General features: G+C 33.3%; 1 protein-coding gene across 1 annotated transcript in view; it reads right to left on the bottom strand.

Moving 5' to 3' along the window:
* BLTP1 (bridge-like lipid transfer protein family member 1) overlaps nucleotides 1-20,855 on the bottom strand; it is a 204,592-nt gene that overhangs the window by 127,140 nt on the left and 56,597 nt on the right. Inside the window, exons 17-25 of the mRNA XM_080795525.1 lie at nucleotides 19,798-19,953; nucleotides 19,435-19,532; nucleotides 16,660-16,838; nucleotides 16,388-16,494; nucleotides 15,242-15,450; nucleotides 9,366-9,593; nucleotides 8,449-8,586; nucleotides 3,465-3,644; nucleotides 1,427-1,555 (exon numbers count right to left, since the gene is read on the bottom strand). Coding sequence (XP_080651651.1) covers nucleotides 1,427-1,555; nucleotides 3,465-3,644; nucleotides 8,449-8,586; nucleotides 9,366-9,593; nucleotides 15,242-15,450; nucleotides 16,388-16,494; nucleotides 16,660-16,838; nucleotides 19,435-19,532; nucleotides 19,798-19,953 — 1,424 coding nt within the window. The remainder of the gene's footprint in view (nucleotides 1-1,426; nucleotides 1,556-3,464; nucleotides 3,645-8,448; nucleotides 8,587-9,365; nucleotides 9,594-15,241; nucleotides 15,451-16,387; nucleotides 16,495-16,659; nucleotides 16,839-19,434; nucleotides 19,533-19,797; nucleotides 19,954-20,855) is intronic.

Raw genomic sequence — 20,855 nt, 5'->3', positions numbered from 1 at the left:
AACATAATACTATACGTTAACTTTACTGGAATTAAAATAAAAATTAAAAATAAATAAATACTGTAAGATGAAAAAAGTGAATAATTTGGTTTCTCAGTGCATATAAAAGTTATGTTTACACTTTATACTATAGTCTAAGTGTGTTAGTAACAGCTAACCATCACCTGAGCTTTCAGCAAGTCATAATCACTATCCAAAGATCACTATAACAATAATAATAATGACAAAGTTTGAAGTATTACAAGAATTACCAAAACGTGACACAGAGATATAGAGTGAGCAAATACTGTTGGAAAAATGGTGCTGACAGATTTGCTTGCTGCAGGGTTGCCACAAACCTTCAACTTGTTAAAAAACAAAGACACAAAACCACTGTACCTGCAAAGCACAATAAAACAAGGTACGTCTGTATATTTCACCCCCACAGAACAGGCCCAAAAAACCCGATCTAAAATGACAGAGGCACATCAGTGGTTGCATGGAATAATGAATGGCTGACTGCAAAGGGACACAAAGTAATTTTCTAAGGTGATAAAAAATGTTTTATTTTTAAAAATTTTAATGTAACATGAAAGCTTTGAATCTTAAAAAAAAAAGAAAAGAAAAAGGAAGGAGGCGACACCTACAAGTATGTGTGATTTATCCATAAGGAACTAATTGTTTGACATATAACTAAGGATTCCCTAGATCCTGGCAGTGTTTGTTAACAAGAAAAAAAATAATTTTACCACCAATTATAGCAGTTTCTTTTATTGTCAGTAAATTAGCAGAGGGTATAGATATTTTGGACATAAAGTTAAATCAGGATGAATTGTTCTCAATTCACACTAATGTAACAGCAAATAAACATGGTATGTATAACAAAAGAAGAAAAAGGAAAAACACATATAGGAAGAAATTAGAAAGAAAAACTAAACTGTTAACAATGGTTATCTCTATGTTATAGTATTAGGATAAAAAAATTTTTTTGAACTGCCATGTTTTCTTGGCAAATGCCAATGTTACTAACCATGTTACAAAAGAACAGGTATGTTCTAGGGAGGTCTATAAACAATGTCATGTAAGGAATTTAACCTTCCCCTTGCTTCAGTTTATAAATCTTCTACATAAATATTTAGCCATATCCAAAATTATGTAATTACATAAGAAAATGAGTTAACAGTAAAAATGTAAGAGGTAAGATATAATCCTTATAATATCTCTATTTATCTGTGAATTTTTGTTTTAATAATTACCTCATATGTTAGATACTTGCAACTAAATAACAACTGGCTACAAATCTGCAAAATAATTTATTAATTGAGAAAACTGGACAATAATGCTTACTTGATGGCCATGTGTATTTGATTAAAAGCTGATATCTCAATCTTTCATTTTAAAAAATCCATAAATGTCTATAATACTGCTAACACATTTGTTAACATACCTTGGATTCACAGAACCGACGGTCAAATCCATGCTGACATATTATTACTGATTTAGGTCTTTCCAGTTCATACTCCCGACACACCACATGAAAAACAAATGTCTGTCCCCACTCTAACAGACAAGCTAGCTACAAATAAGCAGTGACAGGTTGAAAATAGTGTTAGCATTCTAAACACATGTTCGGAGTTCAAAAGCTTATCAAGAATATTAATACAGTTTGAAAGAACCCAAATGCTGTCTTACACCTGCTGCTATATATACATAGCACAGTTTTTAGCCAGAATCATGATTTCTACCTTGACATCATTTTTAAGCTTATGTTACTTTTCATTTGTGAATGACAAAATGCATGACAACTGAAAAATTCAACTTCAGCAACTTACAAAGTAAGTATTTCCTTCAAGGTTAAATCTTCCTTCTTATATAACTGGAATCCTCCGTACACAAAAGCACCTAAAATTCTCTACCTAATAATAAACAAAGCTTGGATATGAAATTATTATCTAATTATCATAGTGAGCTGTAATTTTGGAAAATCAGATATTTTGAAGATTACAGCACTTTTGTTTATATAAACAGAAACTTAAGTATTTATTAATTCTTCATCAAATCTTTGGTTTACCAAAAAACCCCTTCATTTTATAATCGATTAGAGTTGTTAATAAACATATTGAAATACAGGTATATAGGATATCATTCAATAAAAAAGTTTAATTTAAACTATCAGAAAACATGAATTTCACTTTTAAAACATACAAAAATTGGAATACACATTAAAAAGCACCTATGGATTCATGAAATGCTCATTCAGAAGTGATGCTAAGATTCTAGTGCAGAAGAAAGAAATGTTTCATCTTCTAATAAGGGCAACTTAGAAACATGAGATTCTAGCAATTGTTAGATTAAAGGAATTGTGTCCATTATTGTACAATCAGCATGGCTTTATTCTGTCTTTGTTAAGGAACAAACTTTTTTTTGTAAGTTTCAATCTTTACCTATACATTAGAGAAAAGAGATGGTGGATAATAAGGAAAGGATAGTCGCCAGCCCAGTGAGCACTGAGTATTTCTTTCCATCCATTTTTATACACTCTATTATGTATTTTATCTACTTTTATATAAAATATCCCTTTTCAAATCCATTTTCTTATTTCTAGAATCTTAATTTTTGCTGCCTTTCAAAAATTTCTTGCAGATATGCAAGGTATCTAGAGTCTTTACCCACCTTCTTGTTGCTATTTCCTACCTATAAATGTTTCATACACATTCTTAATTTTTATTAAAATTGAGCATGTACATTTCAAACATTCAAGATCAAATTCCACTCTTCTTAAATGCCAAGATAAGCATGTACATCATAAATATATGGATCAATAGGTGAAATGTTATAGTAATACAGCTATTTGGCTGAATATCAATGGTCCGTTTCAAGAACTAAATGATCCTTGACCTCTGAGTCTCCTAAAGATTAAAGGGGATAAGAGGAGGAGGGAGATTTTATCATATTTGTTCTTATTTTTTTTAAATCCACATCATTAAAACGGATACAAATGATGTTATCTTGCTTTGAGACATGATAAGAACTGAGCTATTTAATCTTGAATTTCATAAACAATACTTTTAAATCCTACTTAAGAAATATACAAGAAAGCAAAATTCTTTAAAAAAAATTACTCCATAACACTGGGGAAAAAAAGAATTTTTCAACAGCAGATAAACAACTAATGTAATTTTAATAATATATAAAATTTCCAGACCAGTTCTCATACTTCCCAAAGTTTCGATCTTTAAAGTGTTATGCAGAACTATAAAACATTACAACCTTCAATTTTATGTGGCTCAGAAAGTGAAACTTGTCTCTGACTCATCTGTTGCTAAGAAAATTCTGAATGGCAAGAATGACTCCCAACCAAAAAGCAAAGAATTGTCTGGCCCTCAGAATGCTATCAGTGAAAATGCAATGAACATTCAAACAGGCATACAACTTGCTCTTGTCAAAGTGGGTGAGCAGAGGAAAAAGAAATCAGATAATCATACCTGTGGTGCTGTAACCTTAGCTGTAAGACTTCCAGCCTGCACATCAATTAACCACGCATATTCTAAGGAATCACTTCCCAAAGGAAGACCTTCTGCTGAGAACATAGCATGTGCTCTCAGCTGGAGACCTGACAAATTGATGTGACCCTCCCTGAGTACTTCATCCACAGGAGGTCGCTGCTGAAAACAATAAGAAGAAGACTGTAAGAAGTACAAGAAAACAGCATTATTTCTAGTTGGTTTTTTCTCCAGAGACTAACGGTAAAAACTCGCTATCTGGAAAATAACACTCAAGGGTCCATAAAATCCTAACAAACAACCTTGCACCAGAGAGTCTCAGTTAAGCTTCTCTAGTGACAATATCCATTAAGAGTCCAACTGCAAAGCAAAGCAAAGCAAATATTGCTCAATATTTGAATAAAAAGAAATTAGTATTCTGACTGACAGGGAATATAAGAGACCAATCTTCAGTGGGAAGACAGGAATAATGAGATTAAAATACTAAAAAGAAAAATAATAATAATAACAGGGAAGAACAAAGACCATTAAGACCATAAAATGAAGAAGTAGGGAAGAAAGCCATCTTTCATATAGATTTTGAGAACTACATAAATATAAAAAGGATAGATTTATCTTACAGAAATTACATACTTACAACCAAAAAGCAGCAAATATTTCAAAAAGAAAAGTTCTGGAACTTACAAAGCTAAAAGATCTGTCGTAAAATAGGGTAGTCCATGGAACACTAGTTCCACAGAGTAGTAATATAGTAATAGAGAATATATATAGTAATATAGAATCAAATAGGTTTGGCAATGCCCTACCCATCAGTCACCAATTTTGTAGAATCTACCTCCCAATCTCTCAGAAATGCATTGATTTTCTTCTATCTTCACTACTATCATCATTGTCCAAATAATATGACCTCTTGCTAAGATGTGTGCAGAGCCTCCCAGCATTCATTTTTACACCTCCCTTCTCCATACTGTACAAAACAACCACAGAGATCTAAAAAGGCAAATTCTATCATGTTCTTGTCTCAAAACCACTGTTTTTTATTTCTTCTGTATTTCTCTTCTCCACCAGGTTTATGAGGGTAAAGATTATTTGTCTTATTCACCATTTATCTCACCTCACCTAACAGTGACCACAAAAGGAAGATAATGCTAAATGACCATATAGATTTCTTCACAGCAAGTCTTTTCAGAGAATTCAATATACTAATATACATTGGGACAGTTCACAGGTATTTCCCAAACTAATTTTACTGCAGTAGTCTTTTTAGTATGTGTATGCAGGCCACCTGCACAAGAAACAGTGTTGGCAATCCTTGTTTCAACACATTTTAGGAAATGTATTCTTAAAAAAAAAAAAAACTAAGGATATGAGCTAAATCAAATTCATAAGTAATTCCTAAAAGGAAATTTCCAAGTATGACTATAATAATAGCTCTAGCAGCTCCTTCAATACATTTTTTATTTTCACCTAGGCTATGTGACTATATATAAAAATATATAAAATCACAGAAATTTCTCCCTTCTATTTTTTTATCTGAAGAAGCTGGGGAGGATGGTCAATAAAGATCACTTCTGGCGGGGCGCCTGGGTGGCTCAGTGGTTTAAGCCTCTGCCTTCGGCTAAGGTCATGATCCCAGCGTCCTGGGATCAAGCCCCGCATCAGGCTCTCTGCTCAGCAGGGAGCCTGCTTCACCCACTCTCTCTCTCTGCCTGCCTCTCTGCCTACCTGTGGTCTCTGTCTGTCAAATAAATAAATAAAACCTTTAAAAAAAAAAAAAGATCACTTCTGGCACTAAGATTTGAAAATTCTCAGTATAAGATACTTCTGATTGATATTTTTTGAGCTCAAAAATACATACAGATCTAGGCTTGTCCTAAAGACAGAGCCTATCCAGTACATCAATAAAGATCATAGTCTAGATTTTATGGTGCTGTTGCATCATATTGGGGGCTGAATTTTGTACCCTAAAAAGACACACTTAAAGTCCTAAGCCCAGGCACCTGTGATTATGACCTTACTATATTTGAAAACAGGGTTTTAGCAGATCTAATCAAGTTAAAATAAGGTTACACTGAATTAGGGTATGCCTTAATCTAATGACCGGTGTCCTTTAAAGAGGAAAACTGGGACACAGAGACACATGAAGACAAAGCCATGAGAAGACAAAGGCAGAGATATGCATCTATAAGACAAGCAATGCCAAGGATTGCTAGCAACCACCAAAAGCTTAGAAGAGGCAAGGATTTAATCTCCTACAGCCTTGAGAGAGAGAACATGCCCTACCAACACTTTGATTTCAGAATTCTAGGCTCCAGAACTGGGAGAGAATACACTTCTCTTTGTTTTAAGCCACCCAGTGTGAGGTACTTTACTATGCCGGCCCTAGGAAACTAATACACATCATAAGATGCTCATAAATTAAAAGGGGATGGTTTCATAAGTTGGACATAATAACCCATCCATCACCTCAGATCCTTAACCTTGAGGCCCTGCATTAAGACTAATGCTATCAAGAACATGCAGCCAAATCCTGGAGACCTCACCTGTACCAAAGATTTTAAATTTGCCCAGATTCACCAGAAAAATCACTATTATGGCAGCTGTAGTCTTATTACATGTATTTCTTAAATAAAAGTACTTGAAAGTCAAAGTGAGTATTTGATCCATGGGCTCCAAAATGGATCTTATGTTCATCAGGCATGAAAACAACATTGATTTCAGGGTAGATCTCCATCAACACTATTGGGTGACCAGGTGCACTGTCAACGAGCAGTCATATTTTGAAAGGGCTCTCTTTTTCTGAGCACTAGGTCTCAAAAGTGAGCTTAAAATATTCAGTAAACAATGTTATAAAGAGACTGTCATCCAGGCTTTGTTGCTCCACTGAGAGCACAGGCAGAGCAGTTTTAGCGTAATTCTTCAGAGCCCTAGAATTTTCAATTATTGGCTTCAACTTAAAGTCACCAGCTGTGTTAGCCTGTAAGTACAATGTCATCCTGTCCTTTGAAGTTTTGAAACCAGGCACTGACTTCTCCTCTCTAGCTATGAAAGTCCTAGATGGCATCTTCAACTAGAAGGCTATCTCATCTACTTTGAAAATCTGTTGTTTAGTATAGCCACCTCCATGAATTAACTTGGCTAGATCTCCTAGATAACTTGCTGCAGCTTCTACAGCATTTGCTGCTTTACCTTGCACTTTGGTGTTATGGAGATGGCTTCTTTCTTCAAACCTATGCACCAATTTCTGCTAGCTTCAAACTTTTCTTCTGCAGCTTCCTTACCTCTCCCAGCCTTCACAGAATTGAAGAGTGTGAGGGCCTTGCTCCCGATTAGGTTTTGGCTTAAGGGAATGCTGTGGCTGATTTGATCTTCTATCCAGACCACCGTAACCTTCTCTGTGTTAGCAATAGGCTATTTTGCTTTCTCATCATTGGTATGTTTATTGGAGTAGCACTTCTGATTTCCTTGAAGAACTTTTCCTTCACATTCACAACTTGGCTATTTGGTGCAAGAGGCCTAGTTTTCAGCTTGGGTTTTGACATGCCTTCCTCACTAAGTTTAATCATTCCTACCCTCTGATTTCAAGTGAGAAACATGCAATTCTGCCTTTCACTTGAACACCTGGAGGCCACTGCAGGGTCATTAGTTGGTCTAATTTCAATACCTTTTGTTTTAGAGAACAGGGAAGCCCAAGAAGAGGGTGAGAGACAGGGGAACAGCAGATTGGTGAAGTAGTCAGAACACATGCAACATTTATCACTTAAGTTTGCCATCTTATATGGGCACACCAAAACAATTACAATAGTAACATCAAAGATAAGTAAACACAAATCACTATAACAAATATAATAATGAAAAAGTTTGAAATACTGTGAGAATTACCAAAATGTGATAGAGATGTGAAGTGCACAAATGCTGTTGGAAAAATGGCTTGATGCAGAGCTGCAAGCTCTGCTTGATGCAGAGCTGCCACAAACCTTCAATTTGTAAAAAATGCAGTATCTGCAAGCGCAATAAAGCAACATACAATAAAATGAGGTATGCCTACTATTTCAAAAGTCTGATGAAGGAAACAGATTCTGTGGCAAAAATAACCATATATTAGGTGTTAAGTTTCAGCTACTATGAGGTCAGGTATGTCAATATATGCACATATGAAAAAATTAAATTCTTTGTAGAAAAATATAGTCAGCTATGGCAAAAGAGTTACAAAGGGGAGGGGTAGGTTATTTTATATAAAATGATCAGTTACCATACAGAATCCTTATCATCTGTTGATGATTTGGGGATATCAGATTCATCCTCCCATTTATAATTTTACTTTGCCTTATATTAAAATCCATTTACTTTTCTAAAACTCATAACTTGACTAAAAGTAGAGAAGAGGCCTAAAGTAGTGTTAAATGAAAAGTGAAGCCATTTGGCATTAAAAAATAATAATAAGGTGATAATCTACCAAAGAATGTAAATTATTCCCATTTGCTAAATATCATTGGTTCCCTTCCAAAAGAGCCCTGGGGATATCTTGAGGGGATTAATAAAGTGTCTTGTAAGTATGTTAGGTAAAAAGAATAATCCATGTGGATATGGATGTTTTGAAGATTTATAGTACTGGTTAATACGAATATTGAGGTTGTAATTTTCAACAGACTACTCCAAAATTTTATACACTTTCACATCCATAAATAAATGAAAAAGTTAAAAACTATGTTTTTCCATTTCTAAAAACAATATATATAGAATATAATTATATGGGATCACATAAATAGGGAACAGCAGAAAAAAAGAAAGAGAAAACTGAAATTCTTAAAAAACTCACATATATATACAAAACTTCTCACTTGTTAAATTACAAGCTCTAATTTAAAGAGCTATATATACCATGCTCAGAAACTTAACACACTGTTTCAACCCCATAAGCAATAATACATCTCTACGTCTCTACTGTAACTCACTTTCATATTACCTGATAGTTATCACTGACAAACACATTTAGGGGTGACAGGACAAGTTGCAGCATGGTCTCCCGAAATCCTTTTTTCATTTCAAAGCACAGTCTTTCCAAGAATGCTGTAGGGCACTCAGGGCCATCAGTGGTTCCATGCTAAAGTCAAACAAAATACCATAATCAAGATGTAGAAAAAATAAGACCAAGGAAGTGCAGGAAAATAAAAATTACCTTTATATAGTTAAGAGATTTTGCTTCTTAAAAAGGAGAAACAGTGCTTACTGACAAAATTAACTATTCTGTACCCCAGTAAGAACATTAGGTTCACTAAGCACCAGAGGTGACTCCTCTGCTTTGCAATCCTAGGTGCATGGTATGGAGCCAGTAGGCAGCACAATGCTCTAGGGCCTCTCCCTCCCTATCTGGTCTCACTCCAACAACCCTGGGTTCTCTGGCAATGTAATCTCATTCCAAGTCTGCCCCAACAGTCCACTGGTCAACCTAAGACTGAACCAGGATTCTGTGCTAGGTCTGAACCCCTGAAAACAATTCAACTTGCAGGGTGAAGCTGAATCTTGATTTTGTAGCAGGCTCACCATAAGGGCCCCAAAAGGTCTAGAGTTGGATAAAGGATAAGAAAATGTAAATCCTAGAGTATCCATCAGGCTAACTATAAACCCAGCAACTCAACATTGCGACAAAATGCTCTAAAGTTACAAAGAACAGAAAGAAGAAAAGCAGAAAATTAACAATGATCAAGTAATCACATTATGAAGAAAATAATAAACTAGCTTTATTATGGTAAAAGGATAAATTTTAAAGTTTTCAAATCTGATTTTTTTTATTAGTGTGTGCATGTGTGTACACACACTTACAGTTTAAGTTGAGTGAATTTCGTAATATACTCCAGACTATTCTGATACGTAAACACTTACAACAGGAAGACGCCCATGAACTTTGTACAAATTAACAAGTACAGTAATATCCCAAGGACGTAAGGTAAGCGGATGAATTGACTTGGCTGAACTTTCATTCTCCTTTTTGTCATTTTCCATCCCAACAGCAGTCCACCCAGAGCTGGATGATGTTGACAGTGACAGAACAGGACTTGAAATAACCTCTTCAAAATCCATATACATGTCATCTTCCCCAAAGTAATTTTCCTATAAGTATTAAGAACAAACTTCTATTAAAGAGGTATGTAACAATAACTTCAACTTAGAGTCTGAATTTTGTAAACCAAGCATTTCCTTAAACTATTTTATTTAGTTAAAAGTATATGGTCTGCTTCCTTGAAATGAAAAACCAACAACAAAAAAAGATACATATACTTAAGACATATACTTACTTGGCTACTTAGCAAATAAACATTCTGTAGCAAAAAACAAAAAACCAAAAACCAAAAACATAAAAAATTACATAAGTTTATAGTAAAGTTTCATGACAACATCACCTCCAATTATAGCAAAAACTTGCAATTTGGGTCCTAGAAGAAAACTCTGAAAATCTGAAACGTTCAATAGTTTTCAATCTTTCTCAGAGTTCTGAGGAAATAGTACCTAGAGACACCTTTAAGGGAAGATCAATTCACTAAAAATTAATTTGACTAAATTCAATTAGCTAACTACTACGATCCATATATTCTGGGTGAAATATTTATCAGAAGTGTTTTTAACATCTTAAATAAGAATCTCCAATTTTGGTTACTGATGAAAAATACATGTGTTATCAATAGTTACCAAAACACCCTTTCACATAATCCATCCTGGCTTCTTATGCAAAGTATTTTAACTATTAATATTCTGGTTCCTTTTGTGTCAGAATTTAAATTTATTATTTTTCTTTTTTTAAGGTTTTTATTTAAATTCCACTTAGTTTACACAGTGTAATATTAGTTTCATTGAGTAGGATTTAGTGACTCATCACTTACGTACAATACTCGGTGCTCATCACAACTGCTCTCCTTAATCCCCATCGTTTATTTCACCCATCTCTCTACCCACTCCCCTCTGGTAACCATCAGGTGGTTCTCTATAGTGAAGAGTCTGTTTCTTGGTTTGCCTCTCTCTTTTTCTCCCCCCACGCTCATTTGTTTCTTAAATTCCACATATGAGTGAAATCATATGGTATTTGTCTTTCTTGGACTTATTTTTTGTTTTAAGATTTTATTTATTTGACACACAGAGAGAGATCACAAGTAGGCAGAGAGGCAGGGGGAAGCAGGCTCCCCACTGAGCAGAGAGCCCGATGCAGGGCTCAATCCCAGGACCCTGAGATCATGACCCGAGCCAAAGGCAGTGGCTTAACCCACTGAGCCACCCAGGCACCCCTCTTGGACTTATTTTAAATGAAATTCTTTTTTCTTCCCATTATTCCAAATTTAAATTTTATCTATTTGATCTGTTAGTAATAATCAAAAGCTGTTAAAATATTCCTAACACAGTTAACCATATTTGTTCAATATTAGAAATCAAGTCAGCATTTTGATAAATTCTGCATTTTATTTATTGACACATTTATTTTCTAGCTAGAATTCTAGTCAATCAATCAGGCCAATTAAATATCTTTTCATAGGAAATGATGTTGAAGTGCTTGTAGTCATTTGGTTAATTAGCGGTGGGACTAATAATAAAATCCCACATCTATGGACTCACAAACCTGATGCATTCTCTATTGTTATCTGGCTCTAATAACATAAGTCCTACTTAGAACCCACTTGACATCTTGATAATTGCCTTTATTATATAACTCTGAAGCATGGACAAACTCAAGCACAAATATAAATGTAGATAAACATTAGTTTTTATCCTAAATTCTAACATTAAATTTCTAAAACTAAAAATAAATTTCTAATTGATTTCAATCAACATTAAAGATCTAGAAGTACTCAAAGCTGCAGTCCTCAGATCACTTGAGAAGCCTTATCAAAATACACATGCCATTCTGGTCCTGAAGACAGGTCCAATAGTTTGCAATGGGCATGGATGTCAGAGAAAGAAGAAAAGTAAAATATTTCCTTTAGTGATGTTTATCTACAAATGGCCTCCAGACCCAACCACCTCTACACCCTTCCTCCATATAACTGATCAATGGAATCAGTGTACAATGTTCATGTTTATTAGCTTTTGACATACTAAGAGTTACCAACAAATCAATAAAAATAAGTTATATTCATTTTAGTCAATTTTTAATAATCCTACTCTTATTTTTAAAAGATTTTTAAAAGATTTCTTATTTTTAAAAGATTTCTTAGCAGTCTCTTACAGTCTCTTGCAATTTGTAACCTTAAAAACGGAAGAGATTCCTGTAGATTATTAAAGTCAAAAGAAAAATGTTCTCTTGGGCCTAATGTTCAATTTCACTACACAAACAATCTCCATTTAATTATCTGAAACAGAAATAACTCATAGCAAATTCTTTAGGGAATACTGAATCCCCAAAATAGTAGAGAACATTTACTAATTTTTATTAAATGTGTCAATGACTGTTTTTTTTTTAAAGATTTTATTTATTTATTTGTCAGAGAGAGTGAGCACAAGCAGACAGAGAGGCAGGCAGAGGCAGAGGGAGAAGCAGACTCCCTGCTGAGCAAGGAGCCCGATGTGGGACTCGATCCCAGGACCCTGGGATCATGACCTGAGCCGAAGGCAGCCGCTTAACCAACCGAGCCACCCAGGCGTCCCGTGTCAATGACTGTTTCTAAAGAGTACCAAAACTCTAGGAGTCTTTTATGAGTTATCATATCAGTACATATTGAATATTATAAACAAAATGTACATTTAAATTATAAATCCCTTAAAACATGAGCCTCATGTTAAATGTCTGATGTTGAGTGTGTGGTTTAAGTTTTGAGCGTTTTAGTTTAATTTTGTTTTTTTAGTATGTGAACTCCATCTGCAAAGGTTAACTTCTTGAGGATTCACTAAAAAAATTTACCAAAAGGTTGACCAAAGTATAAGGTAAGTAATAATATATTATGGCAAACTTTTATGCTATATTAAGATTAATAAATGTACATAAATTTTTACCAGTACAAATAAAAGTTCCATTTCCATTTTATGGTAGGTAGTATGCAAAATTGAACTATCTCTAAAACAAATTCCAAACAACCCCAGAAAAAAAGCAGTAACTTATATAACTGAAAAGATGTGTTCTTTTGTCAAGTTTGCAGCATGAATGAATTTAAACATGATAAAGTAAGCTGTATTTCCAATCAACTTAAAAGCTCTATGAAATTTTATTTTCCCAGAGATATTTTATCATGAGTGTCAAGTAACTACTTCCAATAACAGGACACTACCGTTTTTTTCCCCTAGCCTATTTATGCAATAATACCCATTTCTCAAAGAAGAGGAAAAAGAATGACCACTATAGTTAAAAGAAGGGAGCTAATAAATTCAGAGAAGCCAGAGAGGAGGAGAAAAAACAACCTACAGGTAGTCTGTTTTCAATATTAATTTTTTTCTAATAAGAAAAACATATATGCCATATATACCAACCCTTAATCCACAGTTACTACTGACTACCACCAACATGCTATCATTATTTAGATTCAGATCTTCCTTCTTCCATTAAGAAAAAATGTAATAAGACTAAGAGAAGTCAATTCAGAAGATGTAAACAGTTCCATAAAATATTTTCACAAATTTTAATGCATGTTTGTATATATTCTTCTCAAATTTCCTGGTAATAATAATGGTAACCCTAGTTTCTTTTGTGGATTCTGGAAATCAATTTTTCATAAACAGTCAAACAAATATGATTTTTTTTCTAGTCTATTCAGAATTTCTTGATGTTTAATTCTAATAACTAAGGAAAATACAATCTCAGTTACATGAATTTTCACATTCTCTTTGTTTTCTTTTATATATACATACATTCTAACACTAAGTAAAATGTAAGTTATGTATTAAAATAGAATACATCTCATTTAGCATGACACTAAGCTTTCTGGTAGGCAGAAAGAAAAAAAGAAGATAAAAAAAAGACAAAGAGTTACTTATATTCCTAATTCCTTAAGGAAGCATGGAGCTCATTGGCCTAGAAAAATTTTTGTTTGTCATGTTTTAAATACATATTTTTAAAAATATTTCAAACCTTTAAGATTTCTAATTTGTTTTAATAGCTACTTCATACAAGTTCTATGTTAATTTGATGAATGCAAATACTAATATAAACTTTGGTACAACAAACCTTTGACACTATTAAATAGTTGTTATAAAATCTTAATGCATGGAAGAGACTGCATCAAAACAAACTATCAAGAGAGGTTACATTTATGAAGAATTTGTAAAGAAATCTTCAAAAAGGGCATTTACTCCTTTCTCTTTATTCTTCGTTATCATTCTTTTAATTTTGACAAGCATGTATTATGGAATTTTTAAAAGAAAAAAGAGGCTCAGTATACATAGAGTGATGCAAAAAAACAGTGATAATACCTCTTTAGTATTCAAAACTGGTATTATATCAATATAACCATCCTCATTTGCTAACTAAATCATTACTTACATTTAAATTAAAATATAGTTCAGTCTCTTCAGGGAAATCATAACTTGAAAATTACACTTTAAATCCTTAATATTCACAAGCAATCCCAAGAAAATAAAATATTGGGAGAAATATTTGAAGAATACTTCGGGGTCAAACAATGGTCACAGGAAAAAAAATGCGTATTTGTGTGTGTATGTTTGTGTATTTCTCCCCTCGAATATCTGAAGAATCACTCCTTCAGGAATCTCTCCTAAAACCAAACCAAAACTTTAGATTTCCACAAATATTAAATACATTGTCCCTCGCACCTTTTATCTTAAATTATATCATCTGATGCTTTACAGTAGTTTATATATGACAGTAACTCAAATATAAAAATTTAAATATAAAAACCTGTTCAGCTAGCACTTCTTCCAGAGAACCTTTGTTAACAAACCTGTCTTTCCCTAATTAACCCTGATCATCCTAAACCGTTTCCAGAATTAATTACACCTGTCAGTGTACATTACAGGATTGCCTGTTACCTAAGCATTCAATAACCAAACCTCCACAGCTGTGAAATCACAAAAGGAAGCAAACAAGTAAACACTGACAAAATCAGACTCACACAAAAACCTATCCCACAAATAACTCTACTGCTCATGACTGTTAATGTTTGGACAATTAGTCTCACTTTGTTTATCAGATGTAGTAAAGCATCCAACAGTATGATGAAAATCTAAAGCAAAGTGAATTAGCAAAATCCTGGAAAAATGCAAAATTTCATGGAGTTGCTAAAAGTGATATTGCATAACTGCTCAAATCACAGGGAAAGCTATCAGTGATAAGTCAAGATAGTGCTGCAAACAAATCTTTGTTTATTACTTAGCATGAAATAAAGTTTTCTGTTTTTACTGAATTTACTTAAGTCAGCTCTTCCTGGTTTTATTTTATTACTCTCAGATGACAAAGTTCTCTTGACTTCTTTTGCAGTGTTATATTACAATGTGTTAAAATCTGTCCTTATATATGTCTATCCTACTATATCCTCTAGCTTATTTCCTTGAGAACAGATGCTGTATCATCTCTATCTCCAGCAACTAGCACAATTCCTAGAATATATTAAATGCTAAAAATACAAAATAAAAACTCAACTGAGAAGTACACTATTTTTAATAAATAAGTTTGTAATTAACTCTAGCACTGGAAGTCTAGTCAACATATATTATCTTCAACAACTTTAAACCACCAAAACTGGCTACTTCAGATGGTCTCAATTTTAATTAGATAGTACCCATTTTGCCTATGTTTAAAAATGTGTAAGATCTTTTAAAAATCATACCTTAATACATAAGAAGGCATTTAATAGTGGTCCATAAAGAGTTATTTGAGAATCTGGGGAAAGTTCCATTTCTACATGAAGTTTATCAGGTGGAAGTTCTGAGGGATCGATAGGTGGGCGTGAAGACGTAGAAGGAGAAGAAACAACTCTGTCTGATGTTTTCTGGGATGGCCTTAATACGGATAGCATTGTTTCTTCCATTTCTGATACTGAAAAAAATTAAGGAAAAAAAATTGTGGTGGGGAATTTCTCAAAAGCTGTTTAAGGAATCATTCTCTAAGAAATTCTATTTTGTAATTTTTCATGAAATCAACTACGATACAGTATCTATAGTATATAATGAAAACGACCTGCCAGACTAAAATTAAGAATGTGAAATAAAACAGACTTCATTGAAATATCTGTAGAAATACATAAATCAGATGGTATAGAATCAAAGAAAATTTCCTATTAACATTCTTAAGTCCCTGTAATATAAATTCAGGTCACAGTCAGGGCTTTATCTATACTTGGGCATTAAAGTACAAAGTTGTTTTCACATAAACAGCTATTCAAATGCAGTGTGACATAATCAAGCTCATAAGAAAAATTATGAAAACTATTCGTACATTTAACTCACTAGAAAAATACAAAGAAAATATCACATGACTCTAATTTCATTTTGGACCCTGGTAATAAGGTACATAAGCCTCAGGGAAACTGGTATGATATGATAGCTGTGGAAATGCATTAAAAAAACTAAAATTTCATGAAGCCAAACACTTTAAATATATTTATATTCACATACACTTTATTTGATATTCTAGCTCTTCTGTTTCTAGCTTGGCAGAACTTGAAAAAATTATTTACTTTCTCTGAACATATTTGTTCAAACCTACAATAACAACATTTATCTCACAGAGTTGTAAGGATTAAATGAGATAATGTAAACCAGCAAACAGCCTGCTCTAGTATTTGATACACAGTAAATACTCAAGGAAAGTTAGTTTTAATTATGCCAAAAATCCTTAGAAGATTTTTAAATGTTTAAAATTACATCAAATGAATAGATACATTTCCAAATAAAAAAAAAATTTCTTATACTTTTAATGGCTATCAATCATAAACCAGATGTTTCAAAGTACAAATTATATAAAAAACACTTACATGACTGTTTTAGTTGCTCATCTGCTTTTTGTGGATAAATTGGATGCCATGTATAATCAATTGTAAGCATGACACTTGGGACAGTCCAGCATTCAACCCAACCAGCTCTTTGAAGAACAAAAAATAAAATTCTGGTCAGTTATTTAATTCATTTAACTGTGTACAAACACCACTTACAAATAATCAATTTTATCTTTATTTTTTGAAAGAATCAGAAGAATCTTCTCCACATATAAACACAAATATTTAAATCACTAATTTTATATACTCACTTTTCTTGTGTAATATTCCTCCATTTTGGTTTAACTGTTTTCTGACCACTTTGACACTCAGCAGGAATACCGGTATCGTGAGTCATTTTATTTGGGTGGCAATTCTTTACCAACATAAATAATGAATATTTACTGGGGTGGCAATCTGGTAGAAATAAATGAAGATCAACATCTTCTCCCTGAAAAATAATTTATAATAACCCAAAGTAATAAAACAGGTATATAAATATGTTAGCTATTTACAGCCAAACCTGTTTATAATAATCTTGAGAATAAATTCGAAAGAAAATAAATTTCAAAAGGCAGATTTTATAATCAAGTCAGTTAAATAACTGGGATAAGATTTAACATTGACTAAAACTAAATTTTGCTATTCTTTTTTTTTTTTTTAACTAAATTCTGATTAGAAAGTTAAATAAAAGAGTAAGGGAATAAATAGCATAGTTTTCACAAAATAGTAAAAAGATTATCTCTATGGGTATCCATGGGTATTTCACATGTAACTCAGTAAAAAAAAAAAAAAAAATTAAAAATCATCTCACTGAGGAATGCCTGGTGGCTCAGTTGGTTAAGCATCTGCGTTCAGCTCAAGTCATGATCTCAAGGTTGTGAGATTGAGCCCTATGCTGGGCTCTGTGCTCAGCACAGAGTCTGCTTGAGTTTCTCTTCCCTCTCCGCTCATGCTCTCTCTCTCTCAAATAAATAAAAATCTTTAAAAAATAAATAAATAAAACCAAAATCATCTCACTGACAGTAAGTTCAGGTGGAATATGTTATGCATTTTATTAATTTTTTTTTTAAAGATTTAGTTTAGAGACAGAGAGACAGGGGGAAGAACGCAGTGGGAGGAGCAGAGGGGGAGAGAAACTCAAGGAGACTCTGTGCTAAGCATGGAGCCCAATGCAGGGCTGGGTCTCACAAACCTGAGATTACAACCTGAGCCTAAACTGACTATACCACCCAGGCGCCCCTACTTAATTTTTAAAATAGGATTATCCTGGATTATCAACTGGCTTTGAAGAATTCTGAATTGATATGTTTTCATTTGGCTTCACTTTTCTCCTTATAGGTCGGTGTCCTAATCTTGTTCATCATGATGCCTGATTTTTTTTTTTTTTAGATTTGATTATTACAGAATTTCATTCTTGTTTTATTTACATTTTTAAAAATTTTTTAATTTAAATTCCAGTTAGTTAACATTCAGTATAATATTAGTTTCAGGAGAATTTAGTGATTCATCACTTACATGTAACATCTGGTGCTCAACCCAAGTGCCCTTTTTTAAAAAATTAACATATAATGTATTATTTGCCCCAGGGGTACAGGTCTGTGAATCATCAGGCTTACACACTTCACAGCACTCACCAGAGCACATACCCTCCCCAATGTTCATAACCCAACCACCCTCTCCATACCCCTCTCCCCCCAGCAACCCTCAGTTTATTTTGTGAGATTAAGAGTCTCTTATGTTTTGTCTCCCTCCCAATCCCATCTTGTTTCATTTTTTTCCTTCCATACTCCCCAACCCCCCCCAACTCTGCCTCTCAAATTCATCATATCAGGGAGATTATATGATAAATGTCTTCTTCCGATTGACTTATTTCGCTCAGCAAGTGCCCTTAACCTTAATACCTATCACCCACTTAGCCAATCCCCATCCACCTCCTTTCCAGCAACTCTCAGTTCTCAATAGTTAAGTCTATTTTATGGTTTGCATCTCACTTTTCCCCCCCAATGTTCATCTGTTTTCTTAAATTCCACATATGAGTGAAATCATACGGTATTTGTCTTTCTCTGACTTATTTCACTTAGCATAATACGCTCTAGCTCTATCCACTTCATGGCAAATGACAATATTTCATTCTTTTTGATGGCTGAGTAATATTCCACCATGTATCTATACCACACCTCTTTATCCACTTATCAGTCAATGGACATTTGGACCCTTTATAATTTGGTTATTGTTGATAATGCTATAAACACTGGGGTACTATGATTCCTGATTTCTTAACAGGCAGCACAGCAGAGTGGTTAAGAGAATGAAGCCCTGACCTATACCACTTGGGTTCAAATTCCAATTCAGCTACTCACCAGTCACATGATAAGTTACATAAACTCAGCTTCTCAGTTTCCTATTTCATAAATGCAGATAACAACTACCTCAAGTAAATTGTTCTGAGAATGAAATGAGCTAATACACATAAAGCACTGGAAATTGTGTATGTCACACAGAACATGTTTAAAAGGTATTGGCGGCTCTTATTGTTGCTATTTTTTACCATCATAACCTCCATCAATACTAATAACTACTTCTGATTGTTCATACCCTAAAATTAGGTATTCCACAAAATTTTGAACTCATTAGAGCTGCCTTTCAGAAAAAGGAAGAGAGGTATTTGTGGAAATCCCTTGAATTCATGTTTATAATTAGTAACAAAATAAAGGAAAGTGTAAAATCTAGTTCATACACGGTAAACATTAGAGCTAGAAGGGGTTTTCAAAAGAACATGTTAGCCACAAAGGTTAGAAATGAGCTGGTTAGGAAAATATTCAGCTCAGGGAATTTTCTTTTTATTGCTCAACTCCTCCGGGGAACTACAAAAAACAAACAGCAGCATTTCTGTGACACTGAACCTCATGAACAATGGTGGAGAACTAAAATACTGCAGGATAACAATGGGATAGCGGGGAAAAGTAAAGATAAGCTTTGGGAAATCAAACTTACTAATAAACTAATCAAACTTACTAATAAAGAATTCAAACAATTATACATACTCTTAAAGAGAACTTGGTGTTACACGTAGCTGGAACAAAGTCCGTAAAAGGCAAAGAGAAATCAATGTTTAGTGTTTCCCCACAGGCTGCCAGATACACTACAAGAAGAGGAAAAAAAGAGAAAATTTATTTTTAACTTCAATAAAACTTTAAATAAAAATTGCCTTAAATACATACCTAAGAAAATGAAACACAAAATGCTTAGTCCAATAAAAACTCTGAAGTAATTCTCCAAGAGTATTATAAGACAATGGAAAAAAGATCAATTCTAGTATCTATTAAAACTATAAAATCAACATCAATTTCCACTGTTGTTATTTCTCTTAAGGAACAGAACACTTAACCTAATTTTTAAGTTCTTACCGTTTTCCTGTTGTTTAGTGGAACAGTCAATCCAATTGTGTTGATTAGCAGCCCAAATCATTTCAAATTGATGAAACATGATTTTAAAATTCCACGTATATGGCACAAATGAAAAAATGTCTGGAGCACTATCACTAGACCAGTCTTGGATTAAATCTAAAATCATGGGAGTGGAAGACAGAAAGCAAAAGTTAACTGAAATTAAGAAAACAATATAAATATTCTAACACCAGTCAAAAATGATTTTTCCTTCACAACTAAAAAGAACTTTTATACTGAAATACTAAAAGAAGATTAAGATACAGGTGATTTAATAACAAACCAATATTTACGTACTAATCACAGTTCCAAATAAGAGAAATTTTATGTGTTTTATATACCCATTTATTTTTAATTTTTATACCTATTATTTATTAGAGAAACTTTAGAAGATAAAAGAAAAAAAATATCACTTGATAATCCACTACCCAAATATCCAGCATTGTGGATATCTTTCCTTCTAGTTTTACTTTCTAGGTAGTTTTTTATACTATTCTAGATGTACATATTTCATATATTGCTTTTTCCCACTGAACTCAAAATTTTTCCATGTTATTTCACAAACATTAACAAAAATTTTAATAAGAGTTCAATAAGGAGATTTGCCAGGATTTACTTAACCATTTAGTAATCTTGGATATTTAGACTCTTTCCAAATTTTTGTGTTATATATAATTTTATATATATTTTCATGGAAGATATTTTATATACTCAGGATTACTTTGTCAGTATAGATTCCAGAAGTAGAATGGCTAGGTCAAAGCCTATAAAGTTTTTCAAAGCTACTATAAATTACAGAATTGCTTTCTAAGAATAGTGAAACCATTTATACTCCTATCAGAAATATATGCTTGACTTATCTATTTCATTGTATCTTCTCCTGCATTATACTTCCTTCTACCTTTCCCTCCCGCTGTCCCTTGTCCCTCCCTCTTTCTCTTTCTCTTTCTCTCTGGGGGAGTGAGAGGACGTAGCTTGGGAATTAATTAATCACTGAAAACTGTTAACTCATTTTGGCT

Source organism: Martes martes, assembly GCF_963455335.1.
Source record: "Martes martes genome assembly, chromosome: 2".
In the NCBI taxonomy this organism is placed as follows: Eukaryota; Metazoa; Chordata; class Mammalia; order Carnivora; family Mustelidae; genus Martes; species Martes martes.
Note: the sequence above shows the minus strand (reverse complement) of the source record. Positions and strands in the feature narration are given on the sequence as shown.